We start from the raw sequence: 23,719 nt of genomic DNA, 5'->3' as shown, positions 1-23,719 counted from the left end.
ACCACATATTCTTCTAATTTGATAAGGATCCATGTTTGTTATATCATAGTTGCTAGCTGGGCATTTTGTCAATATCCATTAATCTTATCATTATGATTTATACTTATTATTTTGTTTTAAATTATGCTTTTGGGGGGGTAAGTTTTATGACCAAATTACTGCTATTGCTCTTGGTTATTACCTGGCTCATCTTAGCTCATTTATTTGCAAAGAGTCAGACACGATTAAGGGACTAAACAAACAGTTTCTCTATCTAGAATTCCTATTAAATCTGTCTCAGATTTCTTAGAACTGCATTTCTTACTTTAATTCACTTTCTTTTCTTTTTAGAAACTTCATCTTAATTTTCTTTTTTAAGAAGAATAGCTTTCAATTTACTGATTTTTTATAATTTTGATTCCATGGCTTACGGCATAAATTGCATAAAAGCAATTGTGATTCATTTTGTACTCTGAAGGCAGTGCTTCTGGATTTCAAATTGTATCATTTTTGTAAATTTAGTACCCTTTTAAAAATTTTTAAATAATAGCATCTTTTTTTTTTAATTAACTTTAGTGGCACATAGTTGCTTTATAGTGTTATATTTATTATATGTTATATATAATATATATGTTATGTTTCTTCTATGTTGCTGTATAATGTTATATAGCCATTAAAATATACATTTAATTTATTTCTAAAGGATTTTCCTCTTTCTAAAAGTGTGTCCGTTCCATAGGAACTATCATCTCTGATTGCTCAGACTGTCTCCTTTGTTCACCATGCTGGTTTCTTTCATGGCTGTTTTCTAGTCTTCTTTCCTATGTTTACGGAATGGGTTTTCTATATACATGATTAAACACTGAGAAACTTTGTCTTAAAACCCATGCTGACCTCTTTTCAAGGATTTCAGGCTCAACCAAAGGAAAATACTGAGATGTTCCTTATTTTTATTTTACAATTCTGAATGTTTACTAAAGAGATAGCTACAGAGACCAATTTTGAGCAATTCTGTATGAGAGAATGAACCAACGAATTTCCTCTTTTCTCTTGTTCTCTCTGCAGTCTACTATCTTTCTATCTTACCTTCTCTTCCCTTTAATTTTTTTGTGTTTTTTTTTCTTATCTATGTTGTAAATTCTGTAGTATGACTAAGGAAAAGGGCACTTAGGTATTTAAATTGACCAAGAAAGAATAACTGCTAAGAGAAACTAAAACGCTTTTAAGGCATTTAAAGTTCCTCATGTCTCAAAAACTAGTAACTCAGTATAAATATGAAAATGGCAAATTCTGTAGGTAGTGTCTTTGTGGTATCTCTATAGACTGGCGTTTGCTATGCACGGCTTCCCTTATGAGGAACTGGTTTAAGAACCGACAGCGTTATGAGCAGTGCGCTTCTGCACTAAGCTTTCTCTTGACGGAAGCAGGTACTCTGTGCGGTGCTGGTGCCTAGTCACAGTGTGTTTGCACCGTCACCAAATGTTCCTTAACCATTGCTCCCCTTTCAACCTCTGTTTAATCCCAGTCACTCTATGAAGGGGACCTCATACTTTTGCTTGATACCTCTGGCTGATTTTCCTTACCTGAAATGAACAGAAAATTATTTGGTAGTTTCTTTGAACCGATGCCTCACACACTCTGTTATTGAAAGCTCTCCACCTTTCTAGATTGTGGTTGGTACACAAACAAATTTTCATAACTATTGACTCCTCACCATTTTTATATTTATTTAGTCATTTTCATGAGGTGTGTAGCTCACTTGTGTCCGACTCTGTGACCCACGGACTGTAGCCTGCCAGGCTCCTCTGTCCCTCTGTAGTTAAAATTATGCACTTGAAATATAGATCTCTATGAAATTATTAACTTCTGATTCCTTTTTTATATGCTGAATTTTTACTTTCCAATTAATTTTTCTATCTCATTATACGAATGATACTGTAATGTTTGTGGGTGGTGGTGTAGAGAGGGGGAGCCATATCATAGATACTTTTCAGTTTCAAAGTTGCTGATTTTAATATAGTATTATATTTTTCAAATACTCTGGTGCTTATAAACCTTGATGCACTGGTTATTGTTTTTAGTATACATTCTCAAGTTTTCATCTCAGAGTGATAAAAACTTTCCAAATCTAGCTTCATTCTACCTGTTCAACTTAGTTTTCTACCATTTCACCAAAACTCCAATCACACTAAAACTGTCAGTTACCTGGATATGCCATATATTATGCTTTGTACCTTTGTATGTTATGTAGGTATGCCTTTAAAAAAAAAAGTATTTCCTCAAACCATGAATAAGATGAAAAAACAACCCTCAGTATAGGAGAAAATATTTGCAAATGAAGCAATGGACAAGGGATTAATCGTCAAAATATATCAACAACTCATGCTATTCAAATATCAAAAAACAAGCACCCAATTTAAAAAAAGAGCAGAAGACCTAAACCGACATTTTTCCAAAGAGGACATACAGATGACCAACATACACATGAAAATATGCGCATCATCACTAATTATTAGGGAAAAGCAAATCAAAATTACAATGATATCACCTAAATACATACAAATAATAAATGCTGGAGAGGGTGTGGAGAAAAGGGAACCTTCTTGCACTATTGGTGGGAATGTAAATTGATACAGTCACTATAGAGAACTGTATGTAGATTCCATAAAAAAACTAAAAATAGAGCTATCACATGGTCCAGCAATCCTACTACTGGGTATATACACAGAGAAAACCATAATTCAAAAAGACACATGCACTCCAATATTTATAACAGCACTATTTACAATAGCCAGGACATGGAATCAACCTGAATGTTCATAGACAGAAGAATGGATAAAGAAGATGTGATACATATATACAATGAAATATTATTCAGAATAATATTTAAAAGGAACAAAATTGGGTCATTTGTAGAGATGTGGATAGACCAGGGGTCTACCATACAGAGTGAAGCAAGTCAGAAAAAGGAAGACAAATATATATTAATGCATATATGTAGAATTGAGAAAAATGATCTTATTTGCAAAGCAGAAGCAGACACAGATGTAGAGCTCAAACACATGGACACCAAGGGGGAAAGGAAGGAGTGGAATGAATTGGGAGATTGGGATTGACGTGTATACAATATTGATACAATATTGATACAATATATAAAATAGATAACTGATGAGAGCCCACTGTATAGCGCAGGGACCTCTACTCGGTGCTCTGTGGTGATATAAATGGGAAGGGAATCCAAAATAGAGGGGATATATGTAGACATACAGCTGATTCATTTTACTGTACAGTAGAAGCTAATGCAACATTATAAAGCAACTATACGCCAATAAAAGTTAGTTAAAACATAGAAACATGTCTTTTCTCTTCCTCTGCATGTTGAAAAATGTTTGTAAAGTTGAAACTGAAATGTCTCTCATTTAATGGCATCAGGAGATGCCATTCCATGTTCTCTAAGAAACGTCAGTCACTTCCTTTGGACTCACACACATTGATTATGTCACAGTGAAAGCAACTGAGTTGAATTGTAGTGATACACTCGATTTAATCTAAGAAATTCTCAAGTACACACATCTTTACATCATCTGTGTCCTGCACAGATACTGGTATCGTAGTGCATGCCCAGTAAATACATCTGAATGAATAAAATAAATGAAGACTGTATGGCTACTTCATAGTCAATTAAATTCAAAACATTAAGTCTATAATTTCATTAAGCATCTACTGTAAGACACTAATTAAGCACATTTGTAACATTTACATAATTGGTATAAAAATATTAAGATGAATATTTACTATAGTGTTATTGCTACTCTGCTCATTTAAAAAATGTTCCATATTTTTTTCTGTGTTCCCATAGATGGGCCCTCTGGGGCCAATTACAGGATCCAATGAAGTTTTAAGTGACTGAACAAGAAGTTTTAATAAAACAAAGGGCATTCATCTTACCATTCCATCACCACATTTTGTGCCAGGTGCCACCAGGCCAAAGTCCTTAGAATCATGGTATAAATAGAAGGTTTTGCATTCACTGGTATTCTGTTTCAGATGTTTCTTCAGGTGGTAGATCTTCTCTTCTCCAAGGACAGAAGAGTGATGCCCACCTGTGCAAAATATCTTTCCGCATTTGATATCTCTGAAGGGAAGCAAGAATATATTCTCACACTTGGGACAAGAAATAGAACTTTAGAAACTAGGCTGGCAGTGGAGTGGCCTGCTTTTTTTTTTTCTAAACCTAGGCTTGTTAGAGCCTAGGAGAGGCCAGGTAAGCCTCTGGACAAAGTCTTGACCCTGAAAACTGAGATGAGCAGACAAAGATGCTAAATGACTATATTTCTTTATGATACCTAGGTAATTCTCATAAAGCAATATTAGCTCAACATTACAGGAGAATATTAATAGTAACTTGGATGAGCATAACTTGAATCAGTAGCATACTGGGCACCTATCAACCTAGGGAGTTCATCTTTCAGTGTCCTATCTTTTTGCCTTTTCATACTGTTCATGGTTTCTCAAGGCAAGAATACTGAAGTGGTTTGCCAGTCCCTTTTCCAGTGGATTACATTTTGTCAGAACTGTCCACCATGACTCGTCTGTCTTGGGTGGCCCTATTTGGCATGGCTCATAGTTTCATTGAGTTAGACAAGGCTGTGGTCTATGTGATAAGATTGGTTAGTTTTCTGTGATTGTGGTTTTCAGTCTGTCTGCCTTCTGATAGAGAAGGATAAGAGGCTTATGGAAGCTTCCTGATGGGAGAGACTGACTGAGGGGGAAACTGGGTCTTGGTCTGATAGGTGGGGATATGCTCAGTAAATCTTTAATCCAATTTTTTGTTGACCAGTGGAGCTGTGTTGCCTTCCTGTTATTTACCTGGGGCCAAACTATGGTGGAGGTAATGAAGATAATGATGACTTCCTTCAAAAGATCCAATGCACGTACAGCTACACTCAGTGCCCACAACCCTGCAGCTGGCCACCACCAACCCACACCTCCACTGGAGACTCCTGGACACTCTCGGGCAACTCTGGGTCAGTCTCTTGTGGGATCACTGTTCCTTTCTCCAACAGGAGATGGCAAGAGTGAACGGTGATGTTTTAGGAATCTGTGAGCTAAAATGGAGTGGAATGGGTGAATTTAACTCAGATGACCATTATATCTACTACTGTGGGCAAGAATCCCTCAGAAGAAATGGAGTAGCCATCATGGTCAACAAAAGAGTCTGAAATGCAGTACTTGGATGCAATCTCAAAAAAGACAGAATGATCTCTATTCATTTCCAAGGCAAACCATTCAATATCACAGTAATCTAAGTCTATTCCCTGACCAAGAATGCTGAAGTTGAATAGTTCTATAAAGACCTACAAGACCTTATAGAACTAACACCCAAAAAAGATGTCCTTTTCATTAGAGGGGACTGGAATGCAAAAGTAGGAAGTCAAGAAACACCTGGAGTAACAGGCAAATTTGGCCTTGGAGTACAGAATGAAGCAGGGCAAAGGCTGATAGAATTTTGCCAAGAGAACACACTTGTCATAGCAAACACCCTCTTCCAACAACACAAGAGAAGACTCTACACATGGACATCATCAGATGGTTAACACCGAAATCAGATTGATTATATTCTTTGCAGCCAAAGATGGAGATGCTCTATACAGTCAGCAAAAACAAGACTGGGAGCTGACTGTGGCTCAGATCATGAACTCCTTATTACCAAATTCAGACTTAAATTGAAGAAAGTAGGGAAAACCACTAGACAATTCAAGTATGACCTAAATCAAATCCCTTATGATTATACAGTAGAAGTGACAAATGGATTCATGGAATTAGATCTGATAGACAGAGTGCCTGAGGAACTAAGGATGGAGGTTCATGACATTGTACAGAAGACAGGGATCAAGACCATCCCCAAGAAAAAGAAAGGCAAAAAAGCAAAATGGCTGTCTGAGGAGGCCTTACAAACAGCTGTGAAAAGAAGGGAAGTGAAAAGCAAAGAAGAGGAAATATATACCCATTTTAATGCAGAGTTGCAAAGAATAGCAAGGAGAGATAAGGAAACCTTCCTCAGTGATCAGCGTAAAGAAATAGAGGAAAAGATCAGTGCAAAGAAATAGAGGAAAACAACAGAATGGGAAAGAATAGAGATCTCTTCAAGAAAACTAAAGAAACAAGGGAACATTTCATGCAAAGATGGGCTCGATAAAGGACAGAAATTGTATGGACCTAACAGAAGCAGAAGAGGCGGCAAGAATATTAAGAGGTGGCAAGAATACACAGAACTGTGCAAAAAAGATCTTCATGACCCAGATAATCACAATGGTATGATCACTCACCTAGAGCCAGACATTCTGGAATGAGAAGTCAAGTGGGCCTTAGGAAGCATCACTAGGAACAAAGTTAGTGGAGGTGATGGAATTCCAGTTGAGCTATCTCAAATCTAAAAGATGATGCTGTGAAAGTGGTGCACTCTATATGCCAGCAAATTTGGAAAACTCAGCAGTGGCCACAGAACTGGAAAAGGTCAGTTTTCATTCCAATTCCAAAGAAAGGCAATGCCAAAGAATGTCCAAACTAGCACACAATTGTACTCATCTCACACACTAGTAAAGTAATGCTCAAAATTCTCTAAGCAAGGCTTCAACAGGATGTGAACTGTGAACTTCCAGATGTTCAAGCTGGATTTAGAAAAGGTAGAGGAACCAGAGATCAAATTGCCAACATCCATTGGATCATTGACAAAGCAAGGGAGTTCCAGAAAAACATCTACTTCTTCTTTATTGACTGTGCCAAAGCCTTTGACTGTGTGGATCTCAACGAACTGTGGACAATTCTTCAAGAGATGAGAATACCAGATTACCTGACCTGCCTCCTGAGAAATACGTGTGCAGGTCAGGAAGCGATAGTTAGAACTCGACATGGAACAATAGACTGGTTCCAAATCAGGAAAGGGGTATGTCAAGGCTCTATATTATCACTCTGCTTACTTAACTTATATGCAGAGTACATCATGAGAAATGCTGGGCTGGATGAAGCACAAGCTGGAATCAAGATTGCTGGGAGAAATATCAATAACCTCAGATACGCAGATGACACCACCCTTATGGCAGATAGTGAAGAGGAACTAAAATGTTTCTTGATGAAAGTGAAAGAGGAGAGTGAAAAAGTTGGCTTAAAGCTCAATATTCAGAAAACTAAGATCATGGTATCTGGTCCCATCATTTCAAGGCAAATAGATGGGGAAACAATGGAAAAAGTGGCGGACTTTATTTTTAGGGACTCCAAAATCACTGCAGATGGTGACTGCAGCCATGAAATTAAAAGACGCATACTCCTTGGAAGGAAAGTTATGACCAACCTAGACAGCATGTTGAAAAGCAGAGACATTATTTTGCCAACAAAGGTCTGTCTAGTCAAGGCTATGGTTTTTCCAGTAGTCATGTGTGGATGTGAGATTTGGACTATAAAGAAAGCTGAGTGCCAAAGAATCGATGCTTTTTAACTGTGGTATTGGAGAAGACTCTTGAGAGTCCCTTAGACAGGTAGGAGATCCATCTAGTCCATCCTAAAGGAAATCAGTCCTGAATATTCATTGGAAGGACTGATGCTGAAGCTGAAACTCCAATACTTTGGCCACCTAATGCGAAAAACTGACTCATTTGAAAAGACCCTGATGCTGGGAAAGATTAAAGGCAGGAGGAGAAGGGAACGACAGAGGATGAGATGGTTTGATGGCATCACTGACTCAATGGACATGAGTTTGCGTAAACTCTGGGAGATGGTGTTGGACAGGGAAGCCTGGCATGCTGCAGCCCTTTATGGGGTTGCAAAAAGTGGGACATGACCGAGTGACTGAACTGAACTGATTAAATGTGAGTCAGGACAGTAAATTTTTTTCTTGCTTGCATAGAGCACATCAGATGATTCTCATTTAAAAAATTATATGAGATTGCTATTATCATAACCCCCTTTTCACAGATGACACAATAGTTGGAAATAAAGCAAATTAAGTGACTGCCCATATTTAGAAGTATATTTAGAAGCAAAGTTGAACTTGACTCTAGGTTTTTATCATTGCATTCAGTACAGATCCTGTTTGGGAGAACACAGAAACCATGTCATACATCAGTAACAAACCCATAAGATGGGTTTAGCACATGTGTTATAGAAATTGGGTCTAATATTCAATTCTCCCATTCTGTCTTCAATGTCAGCGTCTATCATTCTTTCTTCTGATGACTTTCCTTTCTTTTTCTTTTCCTCTTTTCTACCTATTTCCTCCTCCTCTTTCCTTCTATCTCTTTCTTTTTCTGCTGTTTCTTCACCTCCTTTTCTTTCTAAGAATCTTACATCTTTCCCATCCTTCTTTCCTGCATTCCATGATTTTCAGTTACAAAATACAGAACATAAAACCAGTTAATTCCATCAGGGATGTGTGCTCTCTCCCTTCTTGCTCCCCTTTCTTTCTAAAAAGCAAAAGTTTTAGTCGCTCAGTCATGTCCAACTCTTTGCCACCGTGGACTGTAGCCCACCAGTCTCCTCTGTCTGTGGAATTCTCCAGGCAATAATTCTAAAGTAGGTCACCATCCCTACTCCACAGGATCTTTCCGACCCAGGGATCAAACCCAGGTCACCTGCATTGCTTGCAGATTCTTTACCACTTGAGCCACCAGGGAAGCCCTGTCTTCCTAATCTCCTGAGTGAAAAAGAGAGACTATCAGCTGTCAGAGTAAAAGCTGTTCTGATTTTGCAAAATGCTTTGAGAGGGCACATGCTTTTCTTTACAAGGTACTTACTTTTCTTCACAAGGAATTAATATGCGTCCCTTGTTTTTGCAGTATCCAAATTTATTTCCAATTGTATTCATCTTATAGCAAATATCAGAACTGGATTTCGCTTCTGGGATCCAAAGCAGTATGGTGAAAGCAAAACAATGACAACGTGAATGTGAAAAATCATAAATGCTTTACTTTTCTAGTATCATTGAAATTTCATTATCACTTACATAGTAGTGAAACAGATGGGATAAATAAATAATTTTAAAACTGTCTTATTGCCTCAGGAGGATATTTTAGGAAGGAATATGAGTATAAAAAAGAAACAAACATACCTTAACCCACATACTTAGATAGTCAATTAATGTGTGTGTGTGTTCTCAGTTGCTCAATTGTGTCTGACACTTTGTGACTCCATGGACCATAGCCTGCCAGGCTCCTCTGTCCATGGGATTCTCCAGGCAAGAATACTGGAGTGGATTGCCATTTCCTCCTCCAGGGTATCTTCCCAACCCAGGGATTGAACCTGTGTCTCCTACATCTCCTGCATTGACAGGTGGGTTCTTTACCACTGAGCCACCTGGGAAGCCAGTCAATTAATATTAGAGGTAAAATCAATGAATGTTAAAGGTATTATTTATAAAGGTGCCAGGCCATATCTGCCATAAATGACATTATCTCCAATCTTGCCCCCAAATTCCTAAAGGACAGTAACAGGGAAATAGCGGCTATTATCTTTATCTATCGTTCACTGTTATTGTCTCTTACCATGATCAAACAATTCAGAGCACTGATCATCATGGGTGGGACAGTTCCCCATGAAGCAGTAGCCTTTTGCATTCTTGCAAGGAAATCCATTTACTTGGAATTGGTCCTTAGGACACCCCGAAGAGTGGCCAGTGCACCTCTCAGGGAAATCACATTCAGTTTTTGCTGGTCTGCATATAGACCCTGCTTTTTTCATCTGTGGAAGAAAAATGAAGAGATTAATTCTTGGGCAACCTTAGGCAGGCAAGGAAGGGTCAGTTGGTAGGAGGAAGTAAGTAGGTTGACCCATTTAATTTAACTAAAAGAAGTTTTAAGGATGGGTCATGAGATCATGACTTCCTTCTCCTTTCCACTGAGAATTACTCTTTTTTGGCTTGTATATAATTTTAGGAATGACAAGCTGGTGGTAATGAAATTTGGTATTAGAACAGCCTTGGGGCAGAGTTGGAATGGTTATAAAATGGGGAAATGAGCTTGTGTTCTTCTCATCTTGCCTTCTCCATTCCTTCGTCCCTCTCCCCCAGCCCACCATACACACAAGACTGGGAACCCCTGACTATAATGAGAAATCTCCACTCCCAAGAAATCAATATGTATTTGATTTTGCTGGGGTTTTCAGAGATTTGAAGATGAATTAAACACACTTTCTTTCCTTTTTTAGTTCATGATCCAGTGGCATTAAGGAAGAGTCAGTGAAACCTTGGACAGAAGCATTTGGGTTTCTGATAATCTTTCTTAGGGATCTATCTCTAGGTACTAGTTACTGCTGCTGCTGGCTTCCAGTATAACTGTTTTCCCTGTTAGTTCACTGCAGTTGGGGTGCCATTTCCCCCCTCAGCTAAGGTGAAATCAGCTAGTGGTCATTGAAAAAAGACCAAAAATAATGTTGGTTGTATGACTCCACTTCTAAAATTCTAAGCACTGCTTACCCACTTCTCCACTTCCCAAACCACAGCACAGATCAGGGTTTAAAACTCAGAGCATTTCAGAAGAGGCTCTATTGAGTACCAGCATATCTGGCTGCAATCTGGGATTGGTAATGTAAGGTCACTCAGTGATCAGACAACTCTTTGGTTCTATGTATACTTAATAAACTGAAAATAGAGAAACCAGTCCTAGCAGAGTCTCTTACCTGGCAATATTCACAGCATTCTCCTTCAGCACAAGTAAACCCTGGCTTCAACATACATTTGCGTGCATCACAGCAAGGATTAGTGCAGTCCTGGCAATCATCAGAAATGAAAGATCAGAAGTGTTTTGTACTTTGGCTCCTGTTTAAAGAGTTCATTCACTGTGTTTCTGTGGAACTTAGCCTTAGTTGTTTTTCAGAGTTCAATTTAAATGCATGGTCCTTGACTATGATATGTGTATAAAGGCTACTGCTTACAACTAGTGTCTGGGACTTTTATTTCGTTTCCTTCCCTTGGAGCTGTTCAGTACTCCACAGCTAGTGAATTCTCACAAGCCCAAAGTTTGTGACCTTTTTGGCACCAGGGGCCAGTTTTATAGAAGACACTTTTTTTATGGACTGAGAGTTTGAGGGATGGTTTCAGGATGATTTAAGTGCATTATATTTATTATACCTCCAATGATACGATGGGAGGCGGAGCTCAGGTGGTAATGTGAACAATGGGAGCGGCTGTAAATACAGATGAAGCTTTGCTCACTCTCGCACTTCTCACCTGCTGATGTGCAGACCAGTTCCTAACAGGCTACAGACTGGTCCATGGCCTGAATTAGGAACCCCGAAGTAAGGTATTTCAAGTGTTAGAATGAAGCTGTAGCAGTATTCCAAGCAATGCACACGGGCAAAAGCATCTGTTTCCGAAGTTAAGATTTTCTTCACATTTAATCCTAGACATTTGAAAACTAGAAGCTGTAACCTCTGGACCTGTCACAGTCTCCACTCTGATCATGGAATCTCTTTGTGGCCATCTTACTACACTTCTTTTGAATTGTGCAACGTCTACAGCATAGCTACTAAAAATGTGGTCCTTGGACTTCCAGCATCATCACAATGTCACAGGTTGGTAGGAATAGGATCTCAGTTCTACTCCAGACACACTGAATCAGAGTCCACATTCTAACAACATGATGATGAGCACTTGATAATGTGAGAAGTCGTTATCTAGGACACATACCTATGTGATGAGCTCTTGAAAGAAAGAGCTTCTATGTAGGAGAAAAGCAGATTAAGAATTAATTTAAAATATGCCTGCAAGGCTTATTCTAAATGTTCCAAAGACTGCTATAAATCTGTGTACATTTGGAAGGTTTCTGCTCAATTAAATTTTCTAATAATGTCAACTGGTCAACAGGGATATAGACTAGCATCATAAGGCCCTGAGTCAAACTCAACTGACTGTGAGGGATTTTGTAGAACAAATCCTACAGTGCAAGACAGATCGGACTTAAGGAGACCTATGGGCCCTTCACACTAGAAGAGCCAATTAGCATATAAACCAGGCTAATGAGATGCTTTGGACCTGAGGCAAGATCACTGCACACAATTCATGACTTGGGAAGAAGTTTGCAAAGAGGCTACCCAACAGCATGTTTCCAATTCTTTTTTTTTTTTTTAATCATACTTATTAAAGCTTTACAAGGATTACCATGGTTGATTAATGGCTACATCCCTGCCTAGGTTCTAGCTGAGTTGACACTTTGTAAATTGAAAGACAGCATTGTTGGCAAATACCTGAACAAGGCCACAATCACACTCCTCTCCATCATCCAACCTGTTGTTTCCACAATATGGGTAATCAGAAAACTTGTCAGAAAATGGAACATTGAACATGCACGTTGGCCTGTAGTCCTTGAGAAATTGCTGGTACTGGGTTTTGCTGCATTTACTGAATTTCAGTGCAGGAATGCTAGAGATAGGACAAGTTGAAAATAAAGATTAATTATATCAATGCATAGTGGTAGAACAGCTGTGAAAATTCTATGAAGAAATGAGAACAAAAAACAAAGAGAGGACTTCTCTGTTGGTCCAATAGTTGGGAGTCTGCCTGCCAATGCAGGGGACGTGGGTTCGATTCCTGATCCAGGAATAGTCCACATACCTCAGGCCAACAAAGTCCATGTGCCACAACTACTGAACTCATGCTCTAGAGCCCGTACCCCACAAGAAGAGAAGCCACTGCAATGAGAAGCCCATGCACCACACCTAGAGAGTAGTCCCCGCTCGTCTCAGCTAGAGAAAAGCCCCCAGGCAGCAACAAAGACCCAGAGCAGCCAAAACAAAACAAATAGAAATGATGGACTCAAAGTCCATTTACCTTTCTTATTCTTGCCTTACTGTTACAGCAGAGCAGGAACTGGGCTCTTTATTATATGAAATGTCTTTTTGAAATACAGCCAACACTGGCTAGTTTAGTGAAAACATTCAGACTATGTATCTTCCAGAATATGCTTCCTGAAGCCTGTGTGTGTACGTGCTAAGTCACCTCAGCCCTGTTCACCTCTGCGACCCTATGGACTGTAGCCCACCAGGCTTCTCTGTCCATGGAATTTTCCAGGCAAGAATACTGGAGTGGGTCACCATGCCTTCCTCCAGGGAATTTTCCCAACCCGGGTATTGAACCCACGTCTCTCGTGTTTGCTGCAATGGTAGACAGGCTCTTTACCATTAGTCCTACCTGGGAAGCCCCCTGAAGCCTACATCTAGGCCAACTGTACCTGCTGTTTCCATGTCACTTCTTATTGTTCCACTTGAAATAATCTATATTTTTGTCTATCACGTGTGCAAGATTACTAGCTTCTCAATAGAGGAACTGAATCATGTTCAAGTTTTTAAAAAGTAAGCACTAGCTAACAGGATACCTGGCGAAAACTGTTCTCCATAACGTTTCTTGAAGCAACTTATTTTCATAAACATCCTAGGAATGCGATATACTTCTTTTTAAATTGAAACTCACCTCCCTTCTATCTTCCTCTGGTTTTGACTCCCTGCTCATTGTTATTGATACAATGATTAACTATAGATGGATTTTTAAAGTCTTGAAGACATTTGAGGGAGATGGTGTGTTTCCCTCCCAAGTATTACTAATTATGTAGATAATGATGTAAAATTAGATATCAGTTACTAAGTTCTTACCCAGGATATATTAGGAAAATTCCAGATAATAACCATAGTGCTAGTCATTCAGTTGTGTCAGACTCGTTGTGACCCCATAGACTATAGCCCATCATGCTCCTCCTGTCCATGGGATTCTCCAGGCAATACTAGAGTGGGTTGCCATTCCCTTTTCCAGAGGACCTTACTGACCCAGGGATCAAACCTGGGCCGCCTGCATTGTAGGCAGATTCTTTACCCTCTAAGCCACCAGGGAAACCATAGCCTTATAATAACCATATAGCCCTATAACACTGAGTTTTAATCAAAGTCATTCCTCCGATATCGAAATATTTTCTCTATATTGTTGGAATCTCACCTTCCACCACTGTTCATCACACATTTTTCCAAAGCACAGGTACACGGGTAATCATCATGACTCATCCCAAGGTTATGTCCCAACTGGTGCGCCATTCTGCTTGCAATTGCACTGACGTCAGGTAAAAGATCCTGAGGCCAAAAAAATCTTACATTAAAAGCTTCTAGAAAATAGCACACTACAGTACATAAGCTTTGAAGTAGTCACTAAGATCTGGTTTCTAGCTTCTGGCTAATTAGTATCTTATCTGAGAGATTAAGAACTTAATTATCTTCCATTCTTGCACCTTAATATCCTCACTTATATAATGAAGTTGGACAAAACCTTTTTATGGTCTCTAACTCTAACATTTGTATTTTTTGTGTGTGTGAAGCAATAGTCATTATTGATTTTATATAGACTCATTCTTACAAATAGCTCAAACTTATTAATTAACATCCTAACAATAAAATAAACATTATTGATTATCTCCTATTACTAGATATTCAAAGGGCATAAAAATAAAAATATGTGAGTTTAGGGTTTTCCATTTATAATCTCACATTAAGCAATAATGTGATACAATCATGAGGAGAGAGTTACTACTGTGAAAAAAGTCAGAAGATCAGTAATGGAAAGTCAAAGGCAGCATTGATTACTATCACATTTCTTAGTTCTATTTTATATTTTAATTTCTATGTTAGTGGAAAATTTTAATTTCTGAAGAGGGGTGGGAATCAGGTTACTATAAAGGAGAAACACCCCTAATTTGGTAATTTCATCGTACTCATATGACATTTAAATGTATCCTGGATGGGTTATAATGTCATAATTGGAGTGCACAGCCTATATTAGATTAATTTGACTCCATTATACAAAATTTTATTTCTGAAATACTATAGGCAAAATCATAATCATTAAAAGAACCATGGGAATGAAAAATCAGATAGTCATCTTAATAAGTACTAGCTTTTAAGTTCAAGGTCTTACAAGACTGTCTTGAGCATAGCAACAACTAGGTAAAGACACTAAAGGAAATCAACTTTGATATTTTAAAGCTTATCTTAGGGTTACTTGGACAGAATTTACTGGAAGCCTAGTGACTTGGGAAGGGATCAGGTAAACAAGAGGTGTTGGCAGTTTGTAGGTGGTAGGCTTGCTAAAATTGAACGGTAAGGCCATCTAGATATGATATTTGAAGTAGTTTATACATTTCCTGAATAAAAGCAATTATGTTGACTTGCTAAACCAGCCATCAAGTTTTATGTACATCACGTCTTTATAAATAACTATATGTAATAGGCAAAAGAGCTTCCCTAGTTTTTGTATGTTAATTCATATATTAACATAAGTATTGAATACTCATTTCATATGTAAGAACCTTTAAGTAGGCTTATACCATTAATAGGAGTTTGACAGAAAGTTGCTACTGAAATCTTCAGATTTCATATTTGACTTTGTAAAAAAATAGAAATATATACCAAAACTCTATCAGTGTGATTATTTTTATCATGCTAGAGAAGGTTTCAAAGGCAGGAAGAATCATCCAAAATCCAATGTTCTTTTAGATTCTGAAAAGCACTGGTTTATCTTCATTATGTATCTATAGTTTTTATAATACATTTCCCACTTAAGAAAGAAACAAGACAGCTTCATCATGACATATTTTGATGGGAATATATGATAAGATGCATACGTGGTTCCTTTCAATTGAATACAGAAAATTACAGTAATTTAAGGTAAACGTTCTAATTAAGTAATGTAACATAAATAAAACACAGCTCACCTTAACAACACTGGAGGAATAATAGGGCAGGCACATCCCCCCTGGATAAGAAGTTCCATGCGCCTGTGCGTAGAGCCACTTTCCACTATGAACAAGATACAAATAAACTCGTAGTTCAATTAACACAAAGACTGAAGTGAAGTGAACCCCCCAGTGCTAGTACCCTGGTACATGAAAAGTGCCTTTTCTTTTTCCTGGAGTTCTGGAATGGAGGATGACCTTAGTTGATATCAAGCTCATTTTAAACCTGTGGCATTTTAGAGGCATTGAGAAAGTCAATGTAATCTTGAAATTAAATTATAAAAATGCCCTTTCCAAAAAAAATAATAATAAGGTCAGAGTGCATTTGACTTAACTTTAGTTTGCCCTACACTCAACTTTGGATAAGGTCACTTAAAAGACAGAAATATTTAAAAGGGTTCAGAGGGGAAAATGTAGCATCATGAACACACTCAGCATCATGGTTAGTTTGCTGTGCTTGAAAATTAAAACAAAAATAATTAACCATAGAAACTCATAGAGAATTTGATAACTATTATCAGATATTTTAAAAACACTTGTCATGTAAAAAAGGCCTATTCCTGGATTGCCTAAAAAGACAGATGTAGATGCGTTTTCTAAAGGGGCCCAAATCTCATATGCTTTCAAGAAGAACATTTAGAGTTTTACCACTCTAAAAAGAACCATCATAGGTTGGAGGGCCATTCTTAGCGTGTAATAAAGTGAAAGTAAAGTCACTCAGTCATGTCCAACTGTTTGCTATGCCATGGACTATACAGTCCATGGAATTCTCTAGGCCACATTACTGGAGTGGGTAGCTGTTACCTCTCCAGGGATCCTTCCCAACCCAGGGATTGAACCCAGGTTTCCTGAATCGCAGGCGGATTCTTTACCGTCTGAGCCACCAAGGAAACTCAGAGTATAATACGGAGAGTTCAAATACAAAAAAGGTTGTCAGGTCAGGTGATCACTCTCAGTCTTCAAATTTTTTCATCAAGAAGAGATACTATTTTTCTGTCTTACTACTGAAATATTTTTCTCCCTATATTTAAAAGTCTTAGTATTTGACTATCCATCTTGGAAGAATTTAGGATTCTGATCTTTCCAGACTCTGGGGATCTTGAGAGAATATCAGCTATGGAGATGAACCACCAGAGAAAGCACCATCTGGATTCTAACTTAGCTCATCGTCACTGAAAACCAAAAGTCACAGGATGATAATGTCATAGATGGTATCCAATCACTTCTAGATCTATGTGAATATAGAAGGAAGAGATATAAGAAACCCAACATATAAGTTCCAAATATGATGGTCAGTTAAACATTTAGCATTCCCTTCCCCATATTCCTATTTGTAGACATACTATTAGTGTGTGAAGCTACTGCTCAGAATAAGAGACATTTGTGGAAGTAAAAATTTGTCTACATAAAACAAATTAATATTCCTAGACTAACTTATTAAGTATTTTAAGACATACATCAATGGATTAGGCATGGTCCTTGCCTGCTATGAAGGTCATGATGATATCTCAGTTTACCCCCCATGATTTTGGGACACAGTAGTACCTGAATGTGTAAAACTAAACCAGATACAGTTATTCCCCTGGAACTATGTGTTACAGTCATTGTGATACCAGAAATGATATCTGGAGTTCTGGTTTGCTCATCAATCTGCCAAATAACTAGACCTAAGCTCTGATTATGCAACTTGCAAGCTTCCTAGTTCTGAGCTCAGACTGAAAGTTAACATTGAGATAATGCTGTGGTTATTGTTGTTCAGTCACCAAGTCATGTCTGAGTCTTTGTGACCCCATGGACTAGAGCACGCTAGACTTCCCTGTCTTTCACTATTTCCTGGAGTTTGCTCAAACTTATGTCCTTTGAGTCAATGATGCCATCCAATCATCTCAGCCTTTGTTGCCCCCATCTCCTCCTGTCCTCCCAGAATCAGGGTCTTTTCCAATGAGTCAACTCTTTGCATCAGGTGGCCAAAGTATTGGAGCTTCAGCTTCAGCATCAGTCCTTCCAACATTCAGGGTTAATTTCCTTTAGAATTGACTGGTTTGATCTTCTTTCAGTCCAAGGGACTCTCAAGAGTCTTTTCCAAGACTGCAATTCAAAAGCATCAATTCTTTGGCACTCAGCCTTCTTCATGATCCAACTCTCACATCCTTACATGACTACTGGAAAAACCATAGCTTTGACTATACACATCTTTGTTGGAAAAATGATGTCTCTATAGTTTTTAATACACTGTCTAAGTTTGTCATAGCTTTCCTTCCAAGGAGAACAAGTCTTTTAATTTCATGGCTGCAGTCACCGTCCACAGTTACTTGGGAATCCAAGAAAAGAAAATATGCTGCTGCTTTCACTTTTTCCCCTCTACTTGCCATGAAGTGATAGGACCAGATGCCATAATCTTACTTTTTGAATGTTGAGTTTTAAGCCAGCATTTTAACTCTCCTGTTTCACCCTCATCAAAAAGCTCTTTAGTTTCTCTTCACTTTCTGCCGTTAGCGTGGTATCATCTGCATATCTGGGCTTCTAGGTGGTGTGAGTGGTACAGAAGCCACTTGCCAATTCAGGAGACCCAAGAGATGTAGGTTCTATCCCTGAATCAAGAAGATCACCTCGAGGAGGGCAAAGCAACCCACTCCACTCTCCTTGCCTGGAGAATCCCATGGATAGAGGAGGAGCCTGATGGGCTACAGTCCACAAGGTAGCAAAGAACTGGACACAACTGAAGCAACTTAGCACACATACACATCTGCATATCTGAAGTTGTTGATAGTTCTCCTGGAAATCTTGATTCCAGCTTGTGATTCATCCAGCCTGGCATTTGGCATGATGTACTCTGCATGTGACAGGCAGGGTGACAATATACAGCTTTGTTGTACTTCTTTCCCAATTTTAAACCAGTCAGTTGTTCCATGTAAGGTTCTGACTGTTGCTTCTTGACTTGCATACAGGTTTCACAGGAGACAGGCAAGGTGGGCTGATACTTCCATCTCTTTTAGAATTTTTCAGAGTCTGTTGTGATCTATACAGCATATTCAATGAAGAAGAAGTAGATGTTTTTCTCAAATTCCCTTGCTTTCTTTATGATCCAATGAGTGTTGATAATTTGATCTCTGGTTCCTCTGCCTTTTCTAAATCCAGCTTATACATCTGGAAGCTCTCTGTTCATATACTGCTAAAACCTAGCATGAAGGATTTTGAGCATAATCTTAACAGCATGTGAAATGAGCACAACTGTACTGTAATTTGAACATTCTTTGAAATTGCCTCTTTGGGATTGGAATGAAAACTGACTTTTTCCAGTCCTGTGGCCACTGCTGAGTTTTCCAAATTTACTGGCATATTGAGTGCAACACTTCAACAGCATCATCTTTTAGGATTTGAAATAGCTCAGCTGGAATTCCATCACCTCCACCAGCTTTGTTTGTAGTAATGCTTCCTAAGGCCCAGTTGACTTCACACTCCAGGACGCTTGACTCTAGTTGAGATCACACCATCATGGTTATCTGGGTTATGAAGACCTTTTTTGCATAGTTCTTCTGTGTATTCTTGCCACCTCTTCTTAATCTCTGCTGCTTCTGTTAGGTCCTTATTGTTTTCTGTCCTTTATCATGCTTATCCTTTCATGAAATGTTCCCTTGATAGCTCCAATTTTCTTGAAGAAATCTCTAGAAAGTGTATTTGTGGGCTGTTTTGTAGGCCTTAAGAGAAATACTGCGATTACAGGTAGATGGAATAGGTAAAGCTGGTACCACCCTTACATAGTAGCTGTAAGGACATCAAAAGAGATGCTGAAAGACCATTATTAGGGAAAAGATCATTTACAAGGTCATTTGGAAATTTTCTATAACCACACATAATATTTTATTCCTGTGGCTTTTATCCAAAAGTCAACTGCTTTAAAAATATTTTAGTTTTGTTTGTATTATTTTCTTTTTGAAAATAATCCATCTAATATGCAGAAAAATAGAGCAGTTACATACCTGAGTAACATACTGTGATCAAATTTTTTCCTTTTTTTAAGGATTATTTCTTGCCAAGCTGAAAAACGCAGTAAGGTAGTTTCTATGTTTGAATCTACCTCTATTTTGTCTCCATTTGTCCATATTTCAAGGCCAGCTAATGTCACATGAATGTTCAAGGTTTTATAAATCTGTTCAAAGGAGAAACAATTTTTCACAATGTCAAACTGCAGAAGGATCCTTTATTGTGACTATATTTCTTTATATTAAAAAAGTAATTTTGATGTGTGAAGTACATAGTCAAAAGTTCAGGCCTCAGTTTATAAATAGTTGTATTGAAACAGAATATGAGGTTGAGTCATCCAGAATATTGGGTGAACCGCCATGGCCAACCAAGAAACTTGACTAAAAACATCAGATTCTCTTTGAATTATAATTCTGATAGGCACTGGGCTCAGGATATGTCTAAAATAAATACATAAGTAAAGCTCTGAGATAATACCTGGATTGAAAAAATGAATTTATGAATCCTGGCACACAATGGAATGAATATTCCTTATCCATCTCTCTACTGAGGTCATGAGTTGGTTTGGAAGTAGACTAGAATGTTGATATTGCATTGTCTGCAAAGGGATTTGTGCAAAAATGTTCATAACAGCTTCATTCACAGTAGCCTAGATTGGAAACTACTCAAATGAATATCAATGGGAAAATGAGTGAACAAACTGTGATTTGCATACCCTAGAAAACTACCTGGAAATGTCAGAGAACATACCACCAATACACACACAGCAACATGAATGCATCTCAGGCATTGTGCTAAGCAAGAGAAGTCAAACACAGACGAGGACACATGGTGTAATTCCATTTGTGTGAAGCTCTTAGACTTAATCTACAGTGAAATCTTTCAGAAAAGTGGTGTGGAGAGCCAGCAGGTTACTCCTAGGGATACAGGAATTTTGTGGGAAATGGATTCTATTATGGTCATAGGAGTGTGGCTCACATAGGTGGATTCATTATTCAAATTTTTATAGCTAAGACTTGTGCATTTCAAACTATTGAACTTACCACTCTCAAACCTGTAAAATAATAATAATAAGAATGCAGACTTATGTATTTCAAAGTATTGAATTTACCTCCCCAAACTTGTAAAAGTACAATAATAATAATGCAAGTGGTAGGCATTGGCTAGTGATATTGACAAAGAGTAGAATGATGATAATTGTTGAAATTGGATGATGGATATGTAGAGGTTCATTATACTGTTCTGCTTACTTTGTATATAATTAAAATTTTCCACCAATAAAAAGTTGTAGAAATTAAAAAGAAAAAAAAATAGTAACCTAGGTGTCATGTTTGTGCTCCATGTTTGATTTTTGGAATTACTTTGTTGTGTAAGAAAACTTATTGGGAATTGTTCAAAGCTTCAAAGCAGACAAAAATAGTTGTAGCTCAAGCCTTCTCACCCTTATTCCCATCTGCTTTTGTAAACACATAGTTGATAGATACTTTGATGCCAGGACAGAAAGAATTAAAGCAAATATTATGAAGATTTTGAGACAAAGAACTATGTGATAAATTAATTTTATATCTCAAAATAGCCAGTACAAGTCAGTTGAAAGGAGGAGTGGATGATAAACTATAGACACTGAGTTAAGAACAGAAATAGAGAGGTCAACTTGATAATATTCATAGAAGATGTAACTGATTATTAATAAGTTTAATATTCACATCATTGCTATACTAATAATTGTGTATTAACTTTTCACTTTTTTTTAACCTGCATAATATGACTATATAGAATTTCATGTGCTGACACAATAATCATGATTCATGGTCATTTCGTAACCATGAAGAACTATGGTTTTCATAAACTCTTATAAAGTTAGATCTTTAGCTAAACCATGATCTCAAACCTAACTAGATGTCCACTCCTTTGTCTTTCTTGATGAGTTAGGTCCCGTAAGATTTTTTCTTAATCTGATTCTTTGGACTCTCTACCTTCTTGGGTGGACTTCAGGTTCATAAAATTGTAATCGAGTGCAAATGGAAACAATATTTGCCATTCTCTGGATATATTCTCTTCCAGTAAGAAAATATCACTGAACTGAACTGAGAATATTTAGTACAAATTCAGCAATGTGCAACAGTTTAGGGATGGGAACTCAAGGAGAGAGATAGATCTGTGTTATATTTGGATCCATGTTAGGGGAGTAATAAAGATAACTGCAAGAAATAGGAGAAGCAGCCCTTGACATTCCCCCAGAGCAAAGCCCCTTCTGGACTGGTGAAAACCCCTGAAAGATGGGCATCCCAGCAGTGCTCAGCCTAAGAGATGGGCAGACAGAGCTAATAGTCTTCAAGCCAAGTCAGTGATCCTGTTCAGCTAGGAAAGGGGGTCAACTTGATTTAAGACAGCCAACAGAGCTTTACCAGTTTCAGAGCTGCTTCTCCTGCTGTGCCCAAGCAGGGAATCTGATTTGCAGCCCCGCTCATTGCTAAATATAGACTTCAATCTGTCTGACCAGGGACCCTCACCATGGAATCTTCATAGCCCATTCAACAGCCCTAGGCCCAGTAGAATTTGAATAGAGGTCAGCTCATGACTTCCCCTATCTGCAGAGCAAAACTGGTGGCCTCACTTAACCTGGGAATTCAGTGCACAGTTAGGGCTGGTTCAGGTTCCCAAACATTCTAGTGAAAAACTAGAAACAGATCAGCTGATGAATGAAAAAAATCACTGACCAAAAGGGGTGATTTCTACAGTGTTTTTTGGGGGGGCCCTCTTTATCCTAGTAAAGGAGCTGGCTAACTCAGAAGGAGTCAGTTTTTAAAAGATGTGTAAAACTCACAGTATTATTTATTTAAAAGGGTTCTAGTTCATTCTAAGTTAGACAAAGTAATCATTCTGCTTCTTTTTATAGAAATATTTCCCCTGATCTCTCTGTCTGAAGATGGACTATAAATTAGTGCTTGAAAGCCCTTTTGCTATACAATGCATGGTCACGGAACAGTAATTTGAAAGAATGGGTTTTATTATTCACGGTGGGTAGTCAAGTCTTTGTACACTGCCTTGTAAATTTTGTGCTTAGTAATGAATGTTTGAAACTTATCTAAATATTAAATGTCATTTACTTAGAAAACTTAAAACTTGCAGTTGATTTTTTTTTTCCCCAATGGAATTTTGTTAATTAGCCGCCTTGGTGAATTGTATTTTGGGCTGTATCAGTATCAGGATTACTACAAAAATCCAGCAGAGATCTAGCCTAAAAGTTTCTTTCATTTGTGTTTTTGGCTTGATTCAAACTGTGTCAAATCTTACCATGTTGACAAAATTGACCATTCCCCAAACTCGGTTCCTCAGTCTACTGTGAGGTTGACTATTTCTGCGATACTGGAAAAATAGACATTCAATTAACATTCATCGATCATAGAAACTGAATGCAATTTCAACAAAATTATTCCCATCATAGTATATTTCAAAGAAAAAATTCATTGGCTTTCCTTCCAATGAGCTGAAAAATCTAGACAACTTATGCAGAAATACACTTTTAATATAAAATAACCAGATATAGCAGTTTCTAAAGGCAGCTTTAACTTGGCACTATTTTAAGGTGTTTCTTTATAACTCTGTTCCCTCTTCACATTACATTATATAACATTATACTTATTTATTAAGCCAACCGATAATTGTTCTTTAAAGCAGGGGTCCCCAACCTCTGAGATCAAATGCCTGATGATCTGAGGTGGAGCTAAAGTAATAATAATAGAAATAAAGTGCCCAATAAGTGTAATGCACTTGAAACCATCTCCCCATTTCCTGGTCCATGGAAAAACTGTCTTCCAAGATACCAATTCCTGGTGCCAAAATGGGTTGCGGACTGCTGCTTTAGAGTCCGTATTTATAACAAGACTTATTAAAGCTGCATAGCAACCACTATATTGCAAAAAACAACAACTTTATCAGCCCTCCTGTATCCATGGTGGCCACAGGCTCAGGAGCATATAATCAAGGATTTTGGA

General features: G+C 37.9%; 1 protein-coding gene across 1 annotated transcript in view; it reads right to left on the bottom strand.

Moving 5' to 3' along the window:
- ADAM7 (ADAM metallopeptidase domain 7) overlaps window positions 1-23,719 on the bottom strand; it is a 55,876-nt gene that overhangs the window by 15,099 nt on the left and 17,058 nt on the right. Inside the window, exons 8-16 of the mRNA XM_005684211.2 lie at window positions 23,019-23,090; window positions 19,718-19,887; window positions 15,717-15,801; window positions 13,952-14,082; window positions 12,214-12,388; window positions 10,648-10,737; window positions 9,516-9,711; window positions 8,769-8,871; window positions 3,928-4,114 (exon numbers count right to left, since the gene is read on the bottom strand). Of these exons, the coding sequence (XP_005684268.2) occupies window positions 3,928-4,114; window positions 8,769-8,871; window positions 9,516-9,711; window positions 10,648-10,737; window positions 12,214-12,388; window positions 13,952-14,082; window positions 15,717-15,801; window positions 19,718-19,887; window positions 23,019-23,090 (1,209 nt within the window). The remainder of the gene's footprint in view (window positions 1-3,927; window positions 4,115-8,768; window positions 8,872-9,515; window positions 9,712-10,647; window positions 10,738-12,213; window positions 12,389-13,951; window positions 14,083-15,716; window positions 15,802-19,717; window positions 19,888-23,018; window positions 23,091-23,719) is intronic.

Source organism: Capra hircus, chromosome 8, assembly GCF_001704415.2.
Source record: "Capra hircus breed San Clemente chromosome 8, ASM170441v1, whole genome shotgun sequence".
Taxonomy (NCBI): domain Eukaryota; kingdom Metazoa; phylum Chordata; class Mammalia; order Artiodactyla; family Bovidae; genus Capra; species Capra hircus.
This window is presented reverse-complemented; position numbering and strand designations above follow the sequence as displayed.